The sequence below is a fragment of the Talpa occidentalis genome, unplaced genomic scaffold (genome assembly GCF_014898055.3).
Source record: "Talpa occidentalis isolate TD23 unplaced genomic scaffold, MPIMG_talOcc4v2.1 talOcc4.11, whole genome shotgun sequence".
NCBI lineage: Eukaryota > Metazoa > Chordata > Mammalia > Eulipotyphla > Talpidae > Talpa > Talpa occidentalis.
This window is the reverse complement of record NW_023601104.1, coordinates 3,513,676-3,538,605: the sequence shown is the minus strand read 5'-3', so window position 1 is coordinate 3,538,605 and position 24,930 is coordinate 3,513,676. Positions and strand designations below refer to the sequence as shown.

Below are 24,930 nucleotides of genomic sequence, written 5' to 3'. Positions count from 1 at the left end.
AGCGGGAGAGACAGGAGAGGTCTGCTGTGCCAAGTGGGTTTCTCTCTGGCTGGCTGGGAATCGAACTCGTGCTACAGAGGCTTCGGATAGCTTCATAATGTGGTGCTTAACCCCCTGAGCCACCAGGGAGGCCCTCTTTTTTTTTTTTTAAGATTTATTTACTTATACAAGAACTGGGGTACAGGCCAGAGGCGTGGGAGGGTAAGAGAATTCACCAGCGACAGAGCAGGGAGCAGAACAGGCAGACAGACCGAAGTCCACTGCTGAGGGGAGCAGCGGGCGAGACAGGAGAGGTCTGCTGTGCCATGTGGGAATCTCCCTGGCTGGCTAGGAATCAAACCAGTGCTGCAGAGGCTGCGGACAGCTTCACAGCGCTCAACCCGCTGCGCCACCAGGGAGGCCCCAGTAGCTGCACAATTTTTTCTAAACCAGAAAATGTTCTGGGAAGAAAGGGTAGAGGATGGGGAAGCAGTGGTCATCTGATTTCAATCTCAACTTTCTTACCATCTCCACCACTTCCACCTCTGCCTCAATGCGCAGGTGATACAAGAAGGTGGCCAAGTCTTTCTTCATCTGAATACTGTTGTCTTCCAGCTGCGCCACTGTGAAGATCCTTATGCTGCATTTTCGCCACACCTGAGAGTGTACAATATTTGCATGAATTATTAGATGCAAGAAGGCAAAAAATTGTTATTTCCTGAATAAAATACAAGGCATTTTTGCTTAGAACCACCTTGCTATTAGTACCAGGTATTTGTTCCTAATTTCCTACTTGCTATGTTCTTATACAGTGAGGCCTCACTTAATGTCATAAATAGGTTCTTTCTAACTTCAATTTGAGTGAAACAATTATAAAGAAAGCAGGTCGAGGAGTAAGGTGATTTTGGTCACTGCTAAGCGGGACTTTTTTTCTTATCCATGTCATAATGACACAAGGTTGAGCAAAATCACATATTTCAACACCCTGCTACATGAGGGCAAAAGCTGAACTAAGCAACACACTAAATACGGTGTTTAGAATGATTAATTTCATAACAAGAGAAAACTAATAAAAAAGGAAAAGATGGTATACATGAGGGCGCTTTATTTAGACAGCATGGTGAGGATACCATTGAGACTAACATTTACTCATTTAAATTTCAGTTTAGTCCTACTGAAGGATGTGTATATGTGTAAGACACATGCCCCCTACATGCATCCTTAGGTTTCTAATATTTGTGAGATTTTCTTTTTTTTTTAAAAGATGTGTTCACTTATTATTTTTTCCAAGGGCTCACACAGAACTTTATTAATTTGCTGAGTGTCACTAGAAGATAGGTTAACATCAATCACAAAGAAAACGATTTCTCATAAGGTGAAAATGGGGATCATGGGAGAGTCAAGACTCTAATTCTTCTGATTCGAACTCAAAGAGGAAGAATTTGTGTAGTAAACCAGGACAGATTCAAGGGTAAAGGTATTCAGGGGTAGAGCTGCCTAAAATACCTTGTGCTGCTTGAGCAGGAATGGCAACAGCATGAGCATCCCCCCGTCATGCACAATCCACCACACATCAATGTTGCCCTCGGAAAACTGCTCCACATTGCTGGGGAAGAAGGAGATGTTCTTAGCCACCAGCAGAGCCAGGTGGGCAGCAGTTGTGACTCGCACTGTGCCTAAGGAGAAAAGAGAAAATCAGGATAAGCAGAAAAAAATCCTCAGGATTACTTTGCTTCCCATCATGTAAGGAAATTGAAGCTAACGTTCTCCTACATATCTTGGAGAAATGTGTCCTATTGGATATCCCTGGTGGTGCAAGGGGTTAAGATGTAACCTATGAAGCTGTCCGCAGCCTCGCAGCACGAGTTCGATCCCTGGCCGGCCAGGGAGCAACCCACATGGCGCAGCAGACCTCTCCTGTCTCACCTGCTACTGCCCTCAGCAGTGTACTTCAGTCAGTCTGCCTGTTCTGTTTCCCCACTCTGTCTCTGGTGGATCCTCTCACCCCCCACTCCTCTGGCCTGTTTCCCAGCTCTTGTATGCATAAATAAATAAAGCTTAAAAAAAAAAAAGCTGTCCTATTTACGCAACAGTGTAATAAAGTAATAAAGATCACTGAAAAAAATCTTAATAGCTAATAGACTTAAACTAAGAACCACGATTTTTGTATTACCATCTGTATATGCATCTATACATATATACACATATTCTTATTCTAAGAGAGAATGTGAATGTAGCAGATTCTGATGCTGAAGGACAATCCTTCCAATTCCTGTGAGAATGTCAACATGGGGATCACAAATGGAAACCATGGCAATTTCAGAGATGACTCCTGAAGTAAAAACTTGCCAGAGATAAGCAATTCATGGCCATAATGCAGAGCGGGAAGGGGTGAGCAGAGTCAAGTGATTATGACTAAAAGCTAGTGCCCTTCGAAGACAATGCCTCAGCGAGGGTTCAGCCTCTAGGAGGCCAGGGGGTGGGGTTAGGGGTAAATGCCCTGTGTGGGCTCTCAGGCTAGTCTAAGTGTTCTGTACCAATAAACGTCTTCCAAGCTCGAGCATCTTCACTCTGGCGCCAGCCATTAGGCCATCCCATCACCACCGTGTTGTGCTTCATGCCCCCGAGGCCACACGACTGGATGAGGTGAGAAATGCCCTCTTTCAGCTTGGCAGCCACCACCAGCTGGCAGAATCCTTTCACCTTCTCTGCCTCCATGAGGTGCTTTATGGTCTGAAAGAGACAAAGAACCTCAACACTAAATTGCTTCATCCTGGACCTTAACCTACTGCTCTTCTCCATGTCACCCTCCTCTTCTCCAACTCCACGGAAGCCCTGTCTCCTGCAGAAGAGCTCAAAGGTTAAAATTATCCCAATGAAATTTCACTCTCCTTTGTCTTTCTTCACCTTCTAAGTGCACACTACACAGAGAGTGGGTTGTCTACGTGCAGTTCCTCTGCCTTTTCTTAGATTATGTTTTTCTTTCTTCGTAACAGACCAACAAAACAGACAGCTGGAATTTTCAAAAAGGAAATAGTAAATATTCTTTCTTAATTGACCAGGGTGCATTCACTGGTGTGAACATGATCTTCTTGCTGCAGTCCCCGTCATGCCCTGACTCATTACCAGAAACTTAATCTGATGATTTAGTTTCACTTTAGAATTTTCTCAGGTATGTTTTTCTTTTTTGTTTCTCCTATTTCTGTATCCTTTTAGCCAGTTTAATGGTGATTATTTATGACACTTATACCTACCTTACTTATTCATGCCAATTTGGAGGTAAGATTTCATTTACTCTTACTCTATCCTTTTGGTGTGAAAAAACGATGGTTTTTCTCAAAGGCATAGATTAAGTCAGTGGTACAGCTAAGATAGTAAACAAGGCTCTTGATTTCCAATCCTGTGCTCTTTTTATATTAATTTTTACCATAATCCTAAAGTTTCTTCACATTTCTTTCTAGTTTGTAGGGTTTCAAAACATTCCAAAATGAAATCTGATAAATTTTTGAAATGCAACTGAAAATTTCTCCAAATATCAGAGTTGCTCTACCGTTTATAATAGTATTAGAGTGAGAAACTACTCTTTTTCTTCAGGTAGAGCTTTAATATTCAGTACAACTTGTCAGAAACAGCTAAGGAATCTTGCTTATGATACCACACAGATGAGTAAAGGGTAAGAAAAGTTGCTTATTACTGCTTGGTGTCAAGATCACAGGCACCATTTCAAGGGATAGATTTATATACATGATTGCTCTCAGGGCTGAGTCAATGTTTGTAGTCTATTTGGACATAGTTCTTAGTCTTGATAAGCTACAGTTAAGTAATACTTCATTTAATAGATGGAAAGAAAGAATAAATTACTATCTTCTGACATCTTATTATTTGGGAGACTATAGTCAAAACTCAGACTAAGGGCGAAGCCGCCTAGATCATTCAGGGAAGGGATTAACTTAGACATCTGAGGTCTTACTACTTAATATCACAAGATCAAAGCTAAACTGCACTAACTCAACAAGTCTTGACTCTTACCTGCTCAGCAGCCAAAGCTTCACCATAATTCTCCAGGAAGTTCCCCACAATGACAGAGCCCACAATAGTGAGACCCTTTCCTGCTTTGAGTTGTGAAGCAAAGGTGAGGAGGCGAGGATGCTTGACATGTAAGTCTTCATCTAGTTTCAGCAGAACCAGTAACTGAGGCCTATAAAGAAGTTGAGAGAGGGTAGAGGGGAGAAAAAACTTTGGGTTTGGGAAACAGAATGAGAATTCTACCTTTTAAGTCAGGAGATCTGTATGAAACATAATTTGACAGAAACAATTTATTAGAGAAAGTAATAGGATAAGAATATAGTTCTTGGGGCCTCCCTGGTGGCGCAGCAATTGAGCGCTGGGTTGTGAAGCTGCCCACAGCCTCTGCAGCGCCGGTTCGATCCCCGGCTGCACCCCGGCCACCGGAGGAGGGTCCCGCATGGCGCACAGACCTCTCCTGCCGCCCACTGCTCCCCTCAGCAGTGTACTTCGGTCCTTCTGCCTGCTCTGCTCCCCGCTCTGGCTCTGCTGAATTCTCTCACCCTCCCGCGCTTCTGACACTACCCAGTGCTTGTATAAATAAATAAATAAATCTTAAAAAAAAAAAAAAAAAAAAAGAATATAGATAGTTCTTCTAGGGGGCCTCCCTGGTGGTGCAAGGGGTTAAGCACCAGCACTATGAAGCAATCCTCAGCTACTGTAGCACAAGTTTGATCCCCAGCCAGGGAGGTGACCCACATGGCGCAGCAGACCTCTCCTGTCTCGCCTGCGGCTCCCCTCAACAGTGTATTTCAGTCAATCCGCCTGTTCTGCTCCCCGCTCTGTCTCTGGTGAATCCTCTCACCCCTTGCACCTCTGGCCTACCCTTTCTAAGTGCTTACTACACATATAGCACTCATAAATAAATAAATCTTAAAAAAGTTATTCTAAATCCTTCCAGTATTATCCCAAATTATTTGATCTTCAAGAAAGAATAAAAGTGGTAAAAAAAAAATCTAGATCATAAAGCAGAAAAAAAAAAGGGAATCAAGAATTTGGGATCATGGGCCTCGCTGGTGGCGCAATGGGTTAAGACACAACCCATGTAGCTGTCCGCAGCCACTGCAGCTCGAGTTCGATTCCTGGCCAGGGAGCTACCCACATGGCGCAGCAGACCTCTCCTGCCTCACCCGCTGTTCCCCTCAGCAATGTATTTCCGTCAATCTGCCTGTTCTGTTCCCCACTCTGTCTCTGGTGAATCCTCTCACCCACCACACCTCTGGTCTGTACCCCAGTTCTTGTATGCATAAATAAATCTTAAAAAAAAAAGAAGAATTTGGTCTGTTATACCAATTCCTTAAGCCACAGGATTTCCTTATTCCATAATCAATGAGGCACACATTTCTCTGTTAACCAAATGCCAAACACTAGGCTCAGTTTTTTTCTTTACCTCCAGTTTTTAGTGTGTGGAGGTCCTTCTTCTAGTCGAAGCAAAGCGAACCGGGCTGCACTGAGGGACAGCCCACGGATACCATCACCCCATTCTTTCTCAGCTCTGGGGCAAAAAAAGGAGAACAGAGCAGGGACAGATTAAAACTATAGCAGGTACAATGTAAAAAAAAAAAAAAAAAAAAAAAACAAAGCTTATTTTTTCTGAATCTAAAAGTAATATATGTATAAGGTAAAAGATTAAAACTCCTGGGGCCTCCCTGGTGGCACAGTGGGTTGAGCACAGCGCTGTGAAGCTCTCCATGCCCTTTGTGGCGCGAGTTCAATCCCTGGCCAGCTGGGAACAACCCACATGGCACAGCAGACCTTTCCTGCCGTGCCCGCTGCTCCCCTCAGCAGTGTATTTCGGTACATCTGCCTGTTCTGCTCCCCGCTTTCTCTGGTGAATCTTCTCCCCGCCCCAAACCTGTACCTGTACCTTCTTTCCCCCCTCCAACCTGGCCTGTACCTCACTTCTTAAAAATAAAAAAAAAGGCATTTTTAAAAAAAAGATTAAAACTCCTATTAATAATTCACATAATGCTTTACAGTAACATAGTGAGTCCTTTGTAAGCTTAGCAACACTATCATTCACTAACAGATTATACTGCACAATAGGGCTGGTCACTGTCTTTTACTTAAGTATTCTAGATATTCAAAAGCAATACTATAAAATAGCAATCAGGATTAGGAAATTAATACAGATCCAAAGTTTAAACTATTTTGAAAATAATGGGGGTGGGGGGTTAATTTAAAACTCAGTGTGTTAACACTGAATCAGTGTTAATTACTCCTAATTTTTGGAAGTTGTTAGTGAAGTCTTAGTTGTTACAAAGTTATTTGGCATGAATTTTCTTTATCTCAGAGACAATCCCTGACTGATGAGATAAATAAGAATATTTCTAGGGCCTCCTGGGTGGCACAGCAGGTTGAGCAATGCCCTGTGAAGCTGTCTGCAGCCTCTGCAGCGTGGGTCTGATTCCCGGCTGTGGGTTTGAAACCCACATAGCATGGCAGACCTCTCCTGCCTTGCCTGCTGCTCCCCTCAGCGGTGTCTTCAGTCCATCTGCCTGTTCTGCTGCCTGCTCTGTCTCTGGTGAATTCTCTCACCCTCCCGCGCCTCTGACCTGTACCCCGGTTCTAGTATAAATAAATAAAAATCTTAAAAAAAAAAAAGCTATAAAAAGAATATTTCTATCTGTGTTATACTTTTTTAATACTCATATTATTATTTAGACATGTCATTTTAGATGTTTTTTCATACATCCATTCACACTTTCTAAACAGGTTTCCCTTAGAATTAAAGGATGTGTCTATAAGATGGTAAAAGAATTAGGGATACAAGTTTAGTTAGGGATGAAGTGACCTGTCCCTTCATGCAATTTTCATTGGACTGATTCTAATGAAATCAGCCAGTTATACTTTTAGGAGAGATCAAGGTCAAATCCACAGACTTACCCTTGGTACTCGATGTACTTGTAGATCATACCAGCGATCACCATGGCTACGATGGCGTAGTACCAGGAAGAAATGAACATCAGAGCCAGACATATACTCATTCCCATGAAAGAGAGGGCCCTAGAGAATTAAGAACACAAAAAAGTATCTTTCCAGCTAGCTAAAAACAGAAGCCTCTGCTAGAGATGCTTCTTAAACTTTGGCAAAGGATTATTTTTAAAAATTCCAATCTAATGCATGCAAAACATTTGCAAAATGCAGTGATAATTACTAGAAAAATTATCATATGCCTGGATGCTGTGGCAATGTCAAATTGCTATAAAAATTCCTAAATTACTCAATTACTACAGTTGTCTTATCAAGAACTGGTAATAGTCAGTAGCTATGCACTGAGCCTCAAACCATCCTTTGTGCTGGATACTTGATTGCTGGGAAAACATAAATGAACAGGATCTACAAAAGTCATCTGTAGTTACGAAGATAATTAATGCCTAGTTAGCAAAGCAGGGATGGGACATAGAGTCAAAATTATTAACACCATCATGATGTTTTTTTAAAAAAGTATTTCATGTAAACATTCCTAGAATCTTTGAGATCTGCAGCACAACTGCAGAACCATCTACAAAAAAAATTGCCATTGGTCTCCATATTCTCCATAAGAGAAACTTCAAACGTTAAAGGTGGAAAGAGGTGTAGCCAAATAAACATCACTTCATGGCCCACCACTAATAAGTGAAGGCAAGGGGAGTGATGATGAAAGTCAGCAAACAGGAAAGTAGTGAAAGGTACATAGAGAACATATTAATGAACTTTTAGCTATAAGAGAAAAGAAACGGGATGGGATGTAGCTAAAAAACTGACAGCTCCTTCAGGACTGAGAAGTCCAGGCCACAACAACAGTAGCTGTGGCAGCACTTTACATTATCTCAAAACAAGCCAATGTACAGGTAATAATACTAATCCCCTTTGCAAATGAATAAAATGAACTGAAATTTTAAGTGGTTATATGCTTTGTTGAAATTTACAAAGTTATAGGACAGCAGAATTGCTATTGGAACTTAGGACACCTAACTCCAAAACTCACACTCTCAACTACTAAATGAAATTGTCATAAGGAAGACAGTTTAAGAATGAAAATTGGTAAGACTATAAGCATAAAAAAAAAAAGATGAAGTCCAGTGATTAGCCAAGATGGAAACAGGAAAGTACATATGCAAAGGTTGGTTTAACCTGAAGAATATAAGAAGTTGAAATATTTCATAATTGTGATTTTTATTTTCCAATGAGTGTTAAAGTTATTTTAACACAATATATGAAAAAACATGGTAGGAAGGTGGGAAATTCAGGTGAGCACTGAAAGTTGGAACAGACAGTATGGAAAGGCTGGCAAAGAAAAAAAATTGTATCAAGAACCTAGAATCTCCTAGTTTTCTAGTTCACTGATCAGTTCTTTATCCAAATGTGGGGGAAGAAGGGGAAAAAAAAAAAAAAAAAAAGCAGACTTACCAGTGGTAGTAGCGGAACCTGGGTCTCCAGTTGGGTGTTCGAAGTAATGTTTGCAAGGCACATGCTAAGTTTACAAAGAGGTAACACATGAGAAAAAACCTGGCAGGAAAAATAGAAGAGCTAATTATTATAACCTTTAAAGGATAACTCAAGAGCTATTTAAAATAACTGGACACTCTCCTGTCCACTAGTTCTGGATTTAGACTGGAAATTAGGAAAATGTAAACTTCCCACAAACCTGCTCATCCTCTCTCAGTGAAAGACACCAAAATCATTTATCCAATTGCTCTTGGGATAATCCCAGTGTTTTTCTTTGTTATTCATCCTTGTCCCAAATTTGTCTATCAAGTCCTATGGATTTGACATATTTAGAAATTTCTATACTTTTTTTCTCCTTTCTATCTTTACTACTATCATCTTAGTTCAGGATCTCACTTCTTTGCTGGATTAGTTAATAGGTCTCAAGACTTATTTAGGCATTCCCTGTTCAATTTTGGCATCCTTCTAATCTATCCCTTACACCATGTCAATCATCCTAAAATATAAATACAATAATTTTGTTTTTCAAAGGCTTACTCACTATTTCCAGGTCCTTTGCAGTCTAGTTCTATCTACTCTCTGGCCTCCTCTCCCCAACATGCACTCTCTTCTCTATCAAAGTACTTCTGATAATCTGGATGTGCTGCATTATTTCATCTTTCAGTTACTTTACACACATTCCCTGCCTATATCTTTCACTCCTTTGTTGCTTAGCAAATGAAGTCATTCTTCAATGTAGAAGTGTCACACCCTCCAGAAAACCTCTGAATCCACTTAATATTCTCACTTTAGAGCTCTGGCAGCATGCAGTGTCCACCTTTGCCACCACAAGTACTCATTACACTACATAAGGATTATTGGTTTCTTTATCTACCATCAGTTCCTTAAGGCTGTGTCTTATTCACCTTTGTATTTCCAGCATACTGCACAGTGTGAAGTTATCAGTAAGTCACAAAAGAATGAATAAAAGCTAACAGTAGCAGTAAAAACTCAACCTGTTGATAACATGTCAGAAATAAAGATTTTCTGCAGTTATATAGCTAAGGAAAAAACACTACAATTTATGAAAGTTAACCTAACATGAAAACTCAGTAATATTTATTATTTAGGTGAAGCTATATCTGTATTGTTGTTTTCATGATTGCTATAAGCCTGATAGAAATAAACATGTATTCTATATCATATAAGCAAGATAAAGTAAAGGGAATATCTGGTTCTTACATGGAAAGGATTGGGGCCACAAGATCCAGGGAGGCGATAAGGATTCCCAGCTCTGCAATGGCAGCAGTTAAAAGTAAAGCCCAGGTAGGCTCCCCATTCGCTTTGCTGTGACCGAAAACCTGTACATAGAGGGTAAATATCACAGATATAGGAAAGTGTTCGGTCAATTCTCCCTGATTCCTCTATGCTACAGTTTCAGATATCTGAAAGATAATAGTGTTACAATTGTGGGATCTTTTCCTTTTACCATTTTTAATATAGAGAATACAAATATTTATTGTACAAAATTAAGGCCATAGTATTTCACAGCCGACTAAGGCTTAAGAAATACTAGGTAATTTTTTAATCCTTTACAACAATTTCATGTCCTTTTCCCACTCCCCCAACTTTAAAATGACCCGGCCAAATGTTATCAAAACAAACATCATAAATACCACCAAGTCTTTTAAAGATGGCCATCCCAAAGTAATTTCTTGGCATGAGATGGTGTACTTTTAAGTCTCTGGCAGCTCCAGCCAATCCCATCATTTTCAAATTCAACAAAAGCACTGTCATGTCTCCCAGGTACCGAACATACTTCCGAATTAAAGCCAGGGAACCGACTCAACACAGATGATATCACCTCATTAGTGTCTTCTGGTAAGTTGTCAAGGAATAAAACGGTTTTCGGGTAATCAGGAAGCCAAGGGTGTGTTACTGGATTTCCGTGAGCACCAGATGAATTTTGGTGGCCCCTGACCAGACTTTTTGTTTGTGGTTGTTCAGTCTGTTTCACAGTTTTGGCATTTTTCTTTTCTTTTTTTTAGATTTATTTATTTATGCATACAAGATCTGGGAAACAGGCCAGAGGTGTGGGGGGTGAGAGGATTCACCAGAGACAGAGTGGGGAACAGAACAGGCAGACTGACTGAAACACACTGCTGAGGGGAGCAGCGGGCGAGACAGGAGAGGTCTGCTCACCATGTGGGTAGCTCCTTGGCTGGCCGGGGACTGAACTCATGCTGCAGTGGCTGTAGAAGCTTCATACGTTGCGTCTTAACCCCTTGACTACCTGGCCTTTTTCTTTTCTTTGTCAGCAAAAGTGCCATGAATTTTAGATGCTGTATCAGAGTTGACCTTTGCATACTGAATTCACATTGGTTTACCACAAATGGAGATCCTTGTCAAAGCATTCGTGAGTAAGCCCAGCTCCTTATATACAACAAAGACTTGCCCCTTCATCTTCATGGTCTTTAAAGCCACAATATCTACCATGTGGCCAAACTCAGAAAACAGAGCCTATAGAGGTCACTTCAATTAATCCTTTTTGATTCTGTCATTCATTTTGTTGATATATCATGTATGATTTAATCTGATATTCATATTTTTGGCTAAGTTGTTCAAACAACCCAAGGCCAATGCCATTTTGTGATATCTTTTAAATGCCTTAATGCTACTACCACTCACTTATAAACTCACACTAGGAATTTAGAGGATCTTGTACCCACATGTCTTCACATAATATGACTGAGTAATTCCTAAGCCTATGAAGACCATCATGTTCTCAGAAAACCTGAGGAACAAGTAAGAGGGCACGGGAAAGGGTCACTTACTCTTAGGAAGGGTATGATGTTATCCTTTGCTATAGCCTGTAGCAGTCTCGGTGCGCCTGTGAGACTCTGCAGTCCAGCCCCACATGTTGAGAAGAAGGAGCCAATGACAATCACCCATGGGGAGGGCCAGGATAAGGTCCCTACCACCAGATTACCTTTCACAGCATCCCCAAACCTGGGAGAGAAATAACAATGAGGAAATTTAACCTAAATACAACTTTAGACAGACAGAGCAGGAAGATATTCATGGAAATTTTTTCTCTTTATAAAATTCTGAGGACTGAAATTGAAATAGAATTGAATATTAAGAAATGTAAAGGTATGCAGATTTGATTAAAAGGAACTTTAACCTAAAAGTAACCTATAAGGCCAAAAAATAATCTAAGTTTAAGTTACCTTTTCCCTTCAAATCAAAATATTTGCTTTTTCTTTGGAAACAGCCCAAATGCCCAAAAATAGATGACTGGATCAAGAAGATGTGGTACATATATACCATGGAATATTACTCAGCGTTCAAAAAAGATAAACACATGCAATTTGCAGCAACATGGATGGCGCTGGAAGGGATCATGCTCAGCGAAATAAGCCAGAAAGAAAAAGAAAAATAACAGATGGTCTCACTCATAGCAGGAATCTAGATAACTTAAATAAGGGACCAGGAAAGCGAATAACTATAAGAAAGTGAAAATCAAAATCAACAAAAAACTATGAACCAGAGACACTTTTTGGGGGTGGGGGGTGGGAGGGGAGGGATTGGGGTCAGAATGGGAGGGTTGAAATTGTATGGGGAATATAAAAATAAAATTTATTATTTAAAAAAAAATTTGCTTTTTGCAGAAAAACTGGAAAGGTAGAGAGAAATACAAGAAAAACAGGAAGAAAACTGGTAATTATAACCTAATTGCTACACTTATTATACTTTGCACATTTCAGTCAGTTTATTATGATTGTATTTGGTCACAATACACCTATACATCTGTGTTCTTTTAAACTAAAAAGCATTTTCCTATGTCATGAAAATACAGGGATAAACATCTTTATGCACATATCTACATTCATACTTCAGATTTTTTTTTTACCATGGCAGAGTCCTAAGAGGTGACAATTGCCAAAAAAAAGCAATCAATATCTTAAATATTTCAAAATAAGTGTGCTGATTTTCAGAAAGGTTATACTAAGTTTATTTCCACTGGATGTATATGAAGGTTCAAGCCTTACAGCACACTCATATTTCATAACATCCTTGAGTATTACTATCTTTTTTAAAAGATTTTTCTTTATTTATGCATACAAGAATTGGGGTATAGGCCAGAGGTGCAGGGGCGGAGAGGGCGTGGTGAGAGGATTCACCAGAGACAGACTGGGGAGCAGAGCAAGCGGATCAACTGAAATATACTGCTGAGGAGAGCAGCGGGTGAGACAGGAGAGGTCTGTTGTGCCATGTGGGTTAGTTCCCTGGCCAGGGATTGGGTATCCAACTCAAGCTGCAGTGGCTGGCAATAGCTTGACAGCACTCACACTTAACCCCTGTGCCACCAGGGAGGACCTGAGTATTAAAATCTTAAAGTCATTGCTCGTTTGACAGGTGAAACATAGCATCTCATTGTTTATTTATGGTTTTATAATTTTTAAATTAAGCATCATGCAGTGGAAAAATAAATGTACATCTCAATAAATTTCCACAAAGCAAATGTGCATGTAATTAACCTCCAGTCAAGAAAGCCAAACCTCTCTAATCATTAGTCCTTTCTTCCTTCCCACTATCCTGACTTTTATTATTATGTGGCTTTACCTGTTTTTAAACATTAAATAAATGAAACACATGATACATGTTTTATGTTGTGTTTTTTTCACTCAACATTGTGAAATACATCTTTTTTTTATCTATAACTGTGCTTCATTTATCTTTATGGCTGTATGGTTATCCATTGCATTAATACATAATTTATCCATTCTGTTACTGACAGACATTTGGACTACTTCCAGGTTTTGATTATTAAGAAAAATACTGCTGTGAGAATTCCTGTGTATGATTACAGTGCACTTGTGTATGCACTTCTGGTGACTGCACCTAGCAGTGGGATTGACAGATCATAAGGGACATGCATGTTCAGCTTAAGGAATAATGACCAATTGCTTTCCAAAGCATATATTCCAATTTATATTGTCAGTAATTTTTATATTATGGTGTACTTTGCCAAAGCTCTATAAACCCATAAATTTTCAATTACAATAGCATAGTCATAATAAACTGTGCTATTTACTTTGGTCAACAATATTTATAGAGCATGTACGAGGTTCCGGTCTTCAAACAACTCAATCTCGTAGGGGAGGTGACATGAAAATAAAGAGCTGCCACATAAGATGCTAAGTGCAATAATATAGTATATGCAAAAATATTGGTTGAACAAAGGGATGAATGGTTATCTCTGGGTGAGTCTAGGAAAGTTTCAGAGGAGAGAAAACAGAAGCAGTATAGTCTACAAGGATGAATATGTTTGTCAGCTGGGAGTAATTGTTTTAAGGAAAAGAAACAGCACAAAAAAATGTGTGGATGGATGGATGGAGAGCTGAAACAAGGCATATTTAACTTTAAATTACAGTTGCAGTCTATGAGAGAAAGGTGAAGATAGAGCCAGATCAACATGGTAAGTTTTTTTTTTTTTTTTTAAAGATTTATTTATTTATTTATACAAGCACTGGGTACAGTTAGAAGCGCGGGAGGGTGAGAGAATTCACCAGAGCCAGAGCGGGAAGCAGAGCAGGCAGAAGGACCGAAGTACACTGCTGAGGGGAGCAGCGGGCGGCAGGAGAGGTCTGCGCGCCATGCGGGACCCTCCTCCCGTGGCCAGGGAGCAGCCGGGGATCGAACCCGCGCTGCAGAGGCTGCGGGCAGCTTCGCAACCCAGTGCTCAACCGCTGCGCCACCGGGGAGGCCCCAACGTGGTAAGTTTTAAGGGACTTTGGTAGGCTCTGAAGTAGGAAGATTTGTATGATCAAATGTTAGAAAAATCACTTTGGTAGCAATGTGCAAGAAGGATTGGAAGATAGTAAAAGTGGTAAAAAGTGACAGGGAGATTATTACAATAATCGAGGCAAAAAATCCTGAAGGACTGTACAAAATGATGGAGAAAAAAGTAGAAAGAATGAGATATTTTTTGGGGAACAATTGGATTTACAGGGGCTTAGGAACTAACTGCAATATAGGAAAAAACCTAGGGTGACACTTAAGACTCTGTTCTGAGAGAAGGTGCAAGGTGAGGCGATTAACAAAGATAGGAAAAATGAGAAAGAGGTAGCAGAGGTTTCTGGGTTGAATTTTTCTAGGATTCTCTTGGGAAAAAAAAAACCAGCATTTTATATTCATAGATGAGTAAAACGATAAAACACTCAGCAGCCTTCATGAAGGAAGTAAAAAAAATTTTAAGCTTTTATTTGGAATGCCAATGGAATTAAATACATACTTAGGTTTCGTGTAGGATATGCTACAGAAACCTGAAAGTTTATTTTTATTTCACTTGCCCTCCTTTACTTTTGGTCTTAGTTTTCTAATAGGTCTTAATGTAGAGGGAAGTCCTTCTTATTCAGACAAATCCACTGCTTTATTGTATCTCACATATTTATAACAAAATACCGACCTTTATTATTCACTCATCTTTTGGGGAATGATCACATATTTTCTAATTGTTAGTCATAATAAACCTCAGTTTGGGATTTGAGCTTATAACAATCTTGAAGCCTAGTGGAATGATCACACATACTGTTAGACAGATATGTAATTTTAAAAAATAAATCAACTACTCACTTGTCTCTTAGAACAACACCTTCAATACATGCCCCAAAAAGGACGACATTGCTTAAATCTACATCTCAAGTCAAGGAAACCGACTTGCTAAGATTATATAAAAAGAAGCCATTCAGGATATTTCTATCATTTAAATGCATTGCTAAATTCACAAATCCTATAAATTCTACCCTGAATTTTAGAGATGAGGTGGGTAGATTATCTGGTGAAAGGTGAGGTGACAGAGAGCAGTTATTTTTATTACCAAGATAAAAACACTGAGCACCCTAGTTGTGCTGGACATCCCCATCACTAAGACTAAACCAAATCTACGTAAAGGATACAGACAAAGGAGGTGGTCAGGATGGCAAGGACAGTGCCAATGGGAATAGACTTCTGGGCATCTTTCAGATCTCCAGATCTGTTTGATCCAGCCATGATACCTTTAAAGAAGGAAGAGAGAACAAATTAACTTCCTGGGCTCCTGGACACTTTGATCTTTACACTCATATCAAAGTCTAGAGACAAATCTAAGAACCCTTAGAAAAATCACTCCCTGGGTCTGAGAGCTTCTAAACTAGACAACAGCTCATCTGCTTACCTGTGACAGAGGGAAAGAAGATGCCCACCAGAAGAGTGAAGGAAGTGGTGATGTCAACAAGCACGTACTCATGGTTTAAACTGCCTAAGACATCAGCAGATTTGGCTGAGGGCTTTTCAATGATCTCTCCCTTTGGCAGATAATTACTCCAAAGATTTTCTGTAGCGGGGTAACAGGGGGTAAAGGGAGATACAAAAAACAGCATTATGGAAGCAAAATAATTAAATAGGGCCTCCCCGGCAGCACAAGGGGTTAAGATGCAACCCGTGAAGCTCTCCACAGCCACTGCAGCATGAGTTCGATCCCCAGCCAGGGGGCAACCCACATGACTCCCCAGCTGCTCCCCTCAGCAGTGTATTTCATTCAATCCACCTGTTCTGTTTCCCACTCTGTCTCTGGTGAATCTGCTCACCCTTCACACCTCTGGCCTATACCCCAGTTCTTGTATATATATATAAATAAATCTTTAAAAAATAATTAAATAATTTTATAATTAGGTAATTTTCTTCCCAAACATTCTAAATCAGATTTCTTATTTATAGTTTTTATAGACATATTTACTTCTACATGAGCATATAATGTGTCTGTATAACATTTCACAATAAAGCACACATAAATAAAAACCTAATGCCCTTTATCTGATTAAAATATAATTTGACAAAATATTGGTATAAGAAACAAGTGCAATTAAGTTGCATGCTAATGAAAATTACCAAAAGTTAAGCAGACTAAAGATGAATGCCCCACCGCACAAAGTTTATTATTTTTTAGTCATCAACATTGTTTCTAACATCTTAGTACATAAATTTGCCTACCTGCAAAGAATCCTATAGACTAAATATTTAAGATAGAAGTCACTTAAGGAAAGAGTTTCAGAAATTTAGCTGAGTTAAGAAAATACCTAATGGTGACAGTAAGAGTTCCATTCTAGGAACTGGCTATTTTACAATAACACACAAAGTATTTTCTTAACTCATCCTGAGTTAAAAAGTGATTTACTCAGCTTTGCTCTCAAAGGAGGTAAATTTTAGCAGACATCACTCTGTAAGGGAGTCCTGGAAAAGGATAAATTCATTAACAGAAAAGCAGGAAGATGTTGAATTAAGAGTTGCATGCTATACAGGGATTTTATTTGAAGTTTACACAGATCTTAAGCAGAACTTGGGGTCAAATCCAAGCTTGGGTGGGGGGTCGGGTGGAAGTAACTAGTACAATCAACTTAATAATATTGGAAACAAAGCATAGAAAAAAGGACAGTTATTTGAGAAAATCTACATTGAGGCTACCAGGGTTAGGGTGAAGGACCACGGGGGTTTTGGGAGTGGGCATGGTGTCTGAGGAGGAGTGAACCTATCCCCCTAAATCATACACAGAATTGTAAGCCAACATTACCACAATCAAATTAAAGTCATAATTAAAGTAAATAATAAAAAGAAAACTAAGATTAAAAAAAAGAGTTGTGTGTTTAGCTTAAAGAGGAAAGCAGTTCTCTGGCAGTGAGTCTTTATGGCCAATCGAAGTCTAAAATAGCAAATCCTGTTTTCCTTGGAGAAAAAAAAAAAGACTAGTCTAAAATCCTCCTAACTTACCTGTAATGACACCACTAGCCAGTCCTGGAATGCCCTGGATTGAAGTGACATTATTGTGAACAAAGTATTCATCACAGCTGACATTAAAGAACTGACTTGAGTTACAGAAGAAACCCCATAACTTAGAAGGTACTGTCATGTTGTTAACGTCCTTAGTCTTAGAGCAAATGTCAAAGTGCCTTGACGAAAGGGTGCGGTTACCCAGCATGCAGACCCTAAGTGAAAACAAACAAGGAGAACAATGAAGAAAGGGGGGAAAAAACACTTAAACAAGAAATTAGATTAGAAATATGTCAGTTAAGGGAAAAAATTTCCATCTCTATGAAATTCCACTCTTAGAATTGAAAGGAACTAATATTTATTGACTAGGTCTCTAAATGGTGACACAGATTTTTCTGCCAATTTAATCCTTAAGTGAACTCACAATCCATGTATTCTTATTCCTATTTTGTGGGTATAAGAAATAAAGTTTAGGGTCATGCCACAGGTGTAATGAAAGAATTCAAATAGAAGATTTATCAGAAGACATTGTGCTTATATCTTCCAAGATTTCTAGGCAGCTAGTCAATTGGCAGGTGTAAAGGAATCCCACAGTCCTTTTGCTCATCTACCAAAACCAAAAAATCATTTCCCACCCTTTTTTTGGGCCAGGAAGAACCAGCCTATTGTTTTTAACATCCCCTTGAAAATACTATGTTTCTGGTTATTGTCTTGAGGAGGACGGCTTGGCTAGAATTAAAAAGCACCTAGTTAATGAACTAAGAGAAAACTGTTTTTGAACTTAAGTGTAGACACACAGGGAATGAGGGTATTTTTCAATCCCAGGCTAGGGAGCAACCCACATGGAGCAGCAGACCTCTCTTGTCTCACCTGCTTTTCCCCTCAGCAGTGTATTTCAGTCACCCTGCCTGTTCTGCTCCCCACTCTGTCTCGGGTAAATCCTCTCACCATCCCTGGCAGCTCTGGCCTACACCCCAGCACATGTGTGCATAAATAAATAAAACAAATCTTTAAACAAATATATTTTAAAAATATTTTTATAACGAGCATGTATAACGAACCATGTATCCACTGCTTAGCTTCAACTCTCAACATCTCCATCTTGTTCCATTCATTCTTCAAGCTTTTTTGATTTTTGTTTTCTTTTGTTTGAATATTTTAAAGAAAATACCAGGCACCATGACCTTTTACTCACCAAGAAAAAAGAAACATCAAAGGAGAACTTAAGGAAAAATGGAATTTCCCCAAGTATATAGTATACTTAATGTAGCCTTTATGTGGCCGATATACTTAACATAGTACACAGAACACAGCCTTTTATATTTTAATACTAAAATGGATATTCAGCTAGTTTGCAGTTCCTAGATGAGTAGACTAAAAGTTTGTGATGGAATTTATTATTGACATCATTAGGCACAGAAGAAATGTGGAACTGGGAGTCAGGAAATATGGAACTGGGAGTCAGACTTCACACTCTAACTCTGCCATTAATTAACTTTGGGATAGGTTATTTAATCTCTACGGAGCTTTTTTCAAATCAATTCTTCTGTCATCAGATTAAATCAACATAGGATTGATGAAGTTGACCTCTGGATCATCCAGATGACTTTTCATAGACAATCTCTAGAAGAAGATTACAAACAACACTCAATGGTGCTAGCCCCCATGCCACAAGTCAAAAAGAAAAGAGGTGAGTCTATGCATCACCTATCTACACAAACTCACTACTACTTCAAAAAAATATTTATTTTATTTTATGATAAAATAAAATTTTATTTTATGACTAACAAGTTGATTATGGGGCCTCCCTGGTGGTTCAGGGGTTAAATCTCAATGTTATCAAGCTATTGCCAGACACTGCAGCACGAGTTTGATCCCCGGCCAAGGAGCTAACCCACATGGTGCAGCAGACCTCTCCTGTCTCGCCCACTGCTCCCCTCAGCAGTATATTTCTGTAGATCTGTCTGTACTGCTCTTCACTCAGTCTCTGGTGAATCCTCTCACCCCCTGCACTTGTGGCCTACACCCCAGTTCTTATATGCGTAAGTAAATAAAATTAATCTTTAAAAAAAAAAAAGAAAGTTGATTATGGTACTAAGAGCACTATAAAAAAGGTTTATATTAATTACAAATACATAGACAGGAGTTTAGTTTTCCTTTGACTCTTAATTTATTAATAAAAAGAATCTAACATTTGAAAACTTTATAAGGTGCTGACAATAACTACATTGTTTGTAAAGCCCTTCATGAGTACTTCAAATACGTACAAGTTTTATCAGAGGATTTTGGGAAAAACCCTCTATCTATATCCAAGTATGGTGATAGGGATGTGGCCTGCAGGTGGCGTGCGGGTGGCAAGCCAGGGCCGCCTCCAAATGATGGTTATAGCTTCCAGTTCCATGCTTGAAACATAAGGATGACAATCAATATGACACAGTTTTTGGTGAAGGCTTCCTGCCTAAATGCTAACTTGGCCTATACAGGAAGGAAATCTCAGAAACACAATCAAATTCTAACTTGAAATGATCACATTACTAGATATTGGCAAAGACTACCCAATAATGACAGAGAGAAAAGCACATACGGGAACTCTGGAGGGGCAAAAGAAGACTTGATGGCTCCAGCATAGATGGCCAAGATGGACACAATGACACAGGCCAGGAAAAGGGAAGCAAACTTGTTCACGTAGCGCACACCAATGAAAACCACCAACACCATGAGGATTAAGAAAGCTGTGCCGTAGACACGCATGTTATTTAGCATGGCTGCTGATTCCTTGAGTGCATCATCACTTCGAAAGATGGCAGCACGGGGGACAATATATATCTAATAAGCAAAAGAATTAGAAAATTTGATCAACTTGTAGTCAAACATAGGGTTACTGTAAGTTGGAATATTATTAATATTTTTTAAATGCTATTCTTAACACCTACATTTCCAAGTGGAAAAAAACAACAAATGCATTAGTAATTAATCTAGAGCATTATCTAAAATAATTATAAGGCTATCTTGATTCCTACTTCTGCTATCATTTTGTTAAATAGTAAAAAAAAATATATTCCAGCAAATAAATGAAAAACATTTTATTTCAGTAGGACAAAAATAACAGAAGAGATAAACCTCCTTTTACTGCACAAATCTTGCCTCTGAGATTAACTTCCTGGGTGAGAAGGGAGGATGGTAGTGACTGAGTGGAGGGAAGGAGCAGGCAGGCAAATGATACCCTAAACTTTACTGCCCCTATTCATACCAGGAGTCCAATAAGCAGTCAGTAATCATTTGACTGATTCCTATGGCTGATTTCTCAAAAATCTTGTTGAAAATAAAATCCAAATCTCTCTCTCTTCCATTCTGCAAGCCACAATTAAGTCATCATTACTCACCAGAAAAATTTCAATGGCACCAAGGATATACATGGCTGCTGCAAATGTGGTACCAAGATAAAAGCAGAGGCCAACAGCCCCACCAAACTCTGGGCCCAATGCCCGGGAAATCATAAAGTATGAGCCCCCAGCTAAAAGACAAAATACAGGATAAAGAAAGCACATTAAGAAGAAGAATGTAAAAACAAGTCTTGATAAGAAGAATATGCAGGAAGGATACATTTTTCAGGCTTTTGAAAATTTTGTATGTGATAAAAAGTAAATTTGCTAGTGGGAAGTAAAAGCTGACACTTTTATGGTAGAATATACTGCATGTCTAACGCATCACATGAAGCAGAAGCACAATTTGTCAACATGATTGCTTAGAAAAAGATCAGAGACTACTTACCACAGGTGTGAGATAGTCTAATAAGGCACATTTTACCTAAAATAAGCTAAGAATGTGATGGAAATAAATGCATTCGATAGCTTAGAACAAAAGAGATTTTAAAAGAAGGTATCCTAAAGTCAATTAGTATTAGTGTCTGTGGGCAATAGACTGAAAAGTTCCATTCCTCAATTTTTGTACCTCTGGCTTTACAGCATAAATAGAGTAATTACTGAAATCCAATCTTAGCCTACTGACCTGGCACCACTCCATTAGTGGCAATGGCACTCATGGAGATAGCAGTCAACAATGTCTGTAAAGAAGGGGGAAAGGAGAAGGTTGTTACTATACAAAGATAACATTTCTTTATTATTTTCCCACCTGTGGACCTTAGAGCACTAATCAAACATTTAGCTTGACTGACTCATGCATGGAGTTGCTTGTCATACCTAGTGGGTATGGAAATAAGATGATATGGTTTAACTCATCATCCCAGCCACACTACTGTTATCTGGAGTATTCTGTTAAAATGCCCCTACATCATAATCAGTAAAGTAGGTGCTATTAAGAACCACTGATTCCGCTCTGGATCTTTTAGTTAAACCACGTAGAAAACAGACTGGAAACTGACTGAAGACTGACTACAACAATGTTCAGCAAGGAAGGAAAGAATTGTATTTTAAATTGCATTTTAAAAACATGGCCTACAGGCAGAGTACAGAATGGACTGCAGATAGGGGACAGGTGGAGGCAAAGTGATGTGTTAGTGGGCTATTATAGCAATTTAATGAAAGATAAGGATGGGTGGGGTGCTAGTGGTGGGAATGTAAGGAAAGGGTTGGATGTAAGAGATTTGAGGGAAACCTGATTTAATTTGATGTGAGAGGCAATCAAGGAGTCAAATATGGTCTTGAAGTTTTAAGACTAAGAAACTGTACATAAAAAAGTGGTAGCATTTATATGAAGTTATTAATGATATAGACTATTCATCCTTACCCTGCTTTGTAATACTCAGCTGAAAATAATGCAAAGGGAGGGGATAACGGTTGACAGCAATAAAAGAGGTCAGTATACAGTTGAATAATAAAATACAAATTTTGGGGCTTCCCCAGTGGCCCAGAGGTTAAAGTCTCAGCACTATCAAGCTATCACCAGCCACTGAGGCATGAGTTCGATCCCACATGGTGCAGCTGACCTCCCTGTCTTACCCCCTGCACCTCTAGCCTATACCCCAGTTCTTGTATGCATAAATAAATCTTTTAAAAAATACAAATTTGGGGGCCTCTTGGTGGCACAGGAATTAAAGACAGTGCTACCAAGGTATTGCCAGCTACTGCAGCATGAGTTTGATTGCCCAGCCAGGCCAGGGAGGTGACCCACATGGCACAGCAGACCTCTCCTATCTCGCCCATTGCTCCCCTCAGCAGTGTATTTCAGTCAATCTGCCTGTTATGCTCCCCACTCTGCTCCCCACTCTGTCTCTGGTGAACCCTGTCACCCCCCTGCATCTCTGGCCTACACCCCAGCTCTTTCATGCATGCATAAATAAAAAATATATACAAATTTTAATAATATATGATCTTATAATCACAATGATAGATGTGGTTGGAGTACAAGGATGAGTATTTTAAATGAAAGGAAGATCAGAACGATCTTGGAGAGCAGACTTGGGGAAGAGGAGGAAGAAGAGAGGAAAAAAGACTTGGAAAGAACACCTGCATTTCTTGGGAAAAGACAATGAATGACACTTCAGAATAAAACAAATATTCCTCACCCCCAAACAACAATTAGTTTTGTTTCTCATTTGCACTGGAGAAGTATATCAAATTTTCTAGTACATTTTATGTCATAGTACATTTATGTCTATTACATTTTATGCTCAAATGATTTGTATTCTGAATTCTTTGAAGAGAGAAACTGCATTTTCTACCTCCTATATAAGTCCTCCTTTATAATTTCTAATACATCTGAAAATGCTTTCAATTTTAATAACAGAATAATCTTTTCTGTTGAGGTCATAATTCCCCTCTAGTATTATCTGTCTTACTCTCAAAGAAGTCAAGTGCATGTACTCTTGATCACTCCCAGTGTTCCCAGTGATCTCTAGGAACCAACAACTCAAGACTTACACAGCAGCAGCAGATAAGAACAATTGCAAAGGCCTGGAGAACTCCAGCCGTGCCCACAACCCATGTAAGGCGTAGAAACAGGATCACTCCAAAGATATTTTGCAGACATGGGAGGTAGACACCCATGAAGGTACCCATTTGGGGGCTCTGGAATAAAATATGTGACAAAAGGAAAAAATTAGATAGCCATCTAGAAAAGATGCTTTTATTCCTTTACTTTTATATGGAAATTTGTTCCCTAACTACCAAATTAATCTCAGAGCATAGATAGTAAGTTTAAGCGATATCTTAAAAAGGCGCATATAGAGGGCCTGCCTGTGCTGTCAAGCTATTGCCAGCCACTGCAGCATGAGTGTGATCCCTGGCCGGCCAGGGAGCAACCCACATGGCACAGCAGACCTCTCCTGTCTCGCCCGCTGCTCCCCTCAGCAGTGCATTTCAGTAGATCTGCCTGTTCTGCTCCCCATTCTGGTGAATCCTCTCACCTCCCCCGCAACTCTGGCCTGTACCCCAGTTCTTGTATGCATAAATAAAAAAATCTTTTTTTAAAAAAGTACATATAAAATTGCCACCTTATAAATATTTATTATCATACCTTTTATTATTCCTAGAGTTATACATTTTTACTTTACATAGGTACCCACATAATTTTACATAGACATTTGACCACAAACAAAATTTTTTTTTTAAAAAACTTTTTTTTAAAGATTTATTTATGCATACAAAACTGGGGTACAGGCCAGAGGTGCAGGGGGTGAGAGGATTCACCAGAGACAGAGTGGGGAACAGAACAAGTGGATCTACTGAAATGCACTGCTGAGGGGAGCAGCAGGTGAGTCAGGAGAGGTCTGCTGCACCATGTGGGTAGCTCCCTGGCTGGCCGGGGACCAAACTTGCTCTGCAGAGGCTGCAGACAGCTTCACAGTGCTGTGCTCAGCCCTTGCACCAGCAGAGAGGCGCCACAAACAAAAATTTTATGTGTGCCTCCAACAATTAAAATTTTTCTATTCTTCAAAGCTTTAACTTTCTCTTTTCATTTAAAAATAGAATAACTTGATGGAATTCCTTCAGAATTCAGCATAAATCCTTTACAGTAGCTGGTGAAGATCTAAGGATCATTTTGCTTCTAACAACCAGAAAGCTAACTTGTAATATTGTTCCATATTTTCATTTTGAGAAAAACTGATATTTGGTCTTTGAAAAAGACCAACAACTTTACAACAGACAGATGGTACCAACAGATGGAAGTGCTGTTCTTTCTCCTTGGAATGCTCTTCTCCCAGCTATCACATGGCTCCCTTCCTCACAGTCTTTCTCTGCGAGTGTCACCCTGTCAGAGGGATTTCCCTGATCAACTCCTCTAAAATGGCCACCCCCCTTTCCCCTAGCTCCCTTGTGGCCAGTCTCAGTCTTTTTACCCTGCTTACATTTGTGGTATAGCATTTACCAACACTTAATATGCTATATAGTTAACACAGTTGAAACATCTTAAGAAATATCTGCCCACAGTAGAATTTAGACCACATAACAGTGGGACACTGTTCATTCTGCTTGTGCTGTGACCCCCCATGCCCAGAACAGTGTCTGGCACACATCAATAATTCAATAAATAGGGCCTCCCTGGTGGCGCAAGGGGTTAAGATACAACCTATGAAGCTGTCTGCAGCCACTGCAGCATGAGTTCGATCCCCAGGCAGGGAGCTACCCACATGGTATAGCAGACCTCTCTTGACTCACCCGCTGCTCCCCTCAGCAGTATATTTCAGTCAGTCTGCCTGTTCTGTTCCCC

General features: G+C 39.6%; 1 protein-coding gene across 3 annotated transcripts in view; it reads right to left on the bottom strand.

Annotated features, from left to right (window-relative positions):
* The window catches only part of SLC12A6 (solute carrier family 12 member 6), a 95,130-nt gene that overhangs the window by 7,876 nt on the left and 62,324 nt on the right, over window positions 1-24,930 (bottom strand). For all 3 annotated transcript variants that reach the window (XM_037502142.2, XM_037502141.2, XM_037502143.2), the window contains 17 exons: window positions 23,142-23,288; window positions 21,271-21,325; window positions 20,646-20,776; window positions 19,847-20,088; window positions 17,263-17,477; window positions 15,674-15,832; window positions 15,417-15,515; window positions 15,094-15,151; window positions 11,289-11,463; window positions 9,697-9,815; window positions 8,437-8,535; window positions 6,931-7,050; window positions 5,435-5,539; window positions 4,009-4,177; window positions 2,517-2,712; window positions 1,486-1,655; window positions 505-636 (listed from right to left, as the gene is read on the bottom strand). In XM_037502142.2, coding sequence (XP_037358039.1) covers window positions 505-636; window positions 1,486-1,655; window positions 2,517-2,712; window positions 4,009-4,177; window positions 5,435-5,539; window positions 6,931-7,050; window positions 8,437-8,535; window positions 9,697-9,815; window positions 11,289-11,463; window positions 15,094-15,151; window positions 15,417-15,515; window positions 15,674-15,832; window positions 17,263-17,477; window positions 19,847-20,088; window positions 20,646-20,776; window positions 21,271-21,325; window positions 23,142-23,288 — 2,391 coding nt within the window. The remainder of the gene's footprint in view (window positions 1-504; window positions 637-1,485; window positions 1,656-2,516; window positions 2,713-4,008; window positions 4,178-5,434; window positions 5,540-6,930; window positions 7,051-8,436; window positions 8,536-9,696; window positions 9,816-11,288; window positions 11,464-15,093; window positions 15,152-15,416; window positions 15,516-15,673; window positions 15,833-17,262; window positions 17,478-19,846; window positions 20,089-20,645; window positions 20,777-21,270; window positions 21,326-23,141; window positions 23,289-24,930) is intronic.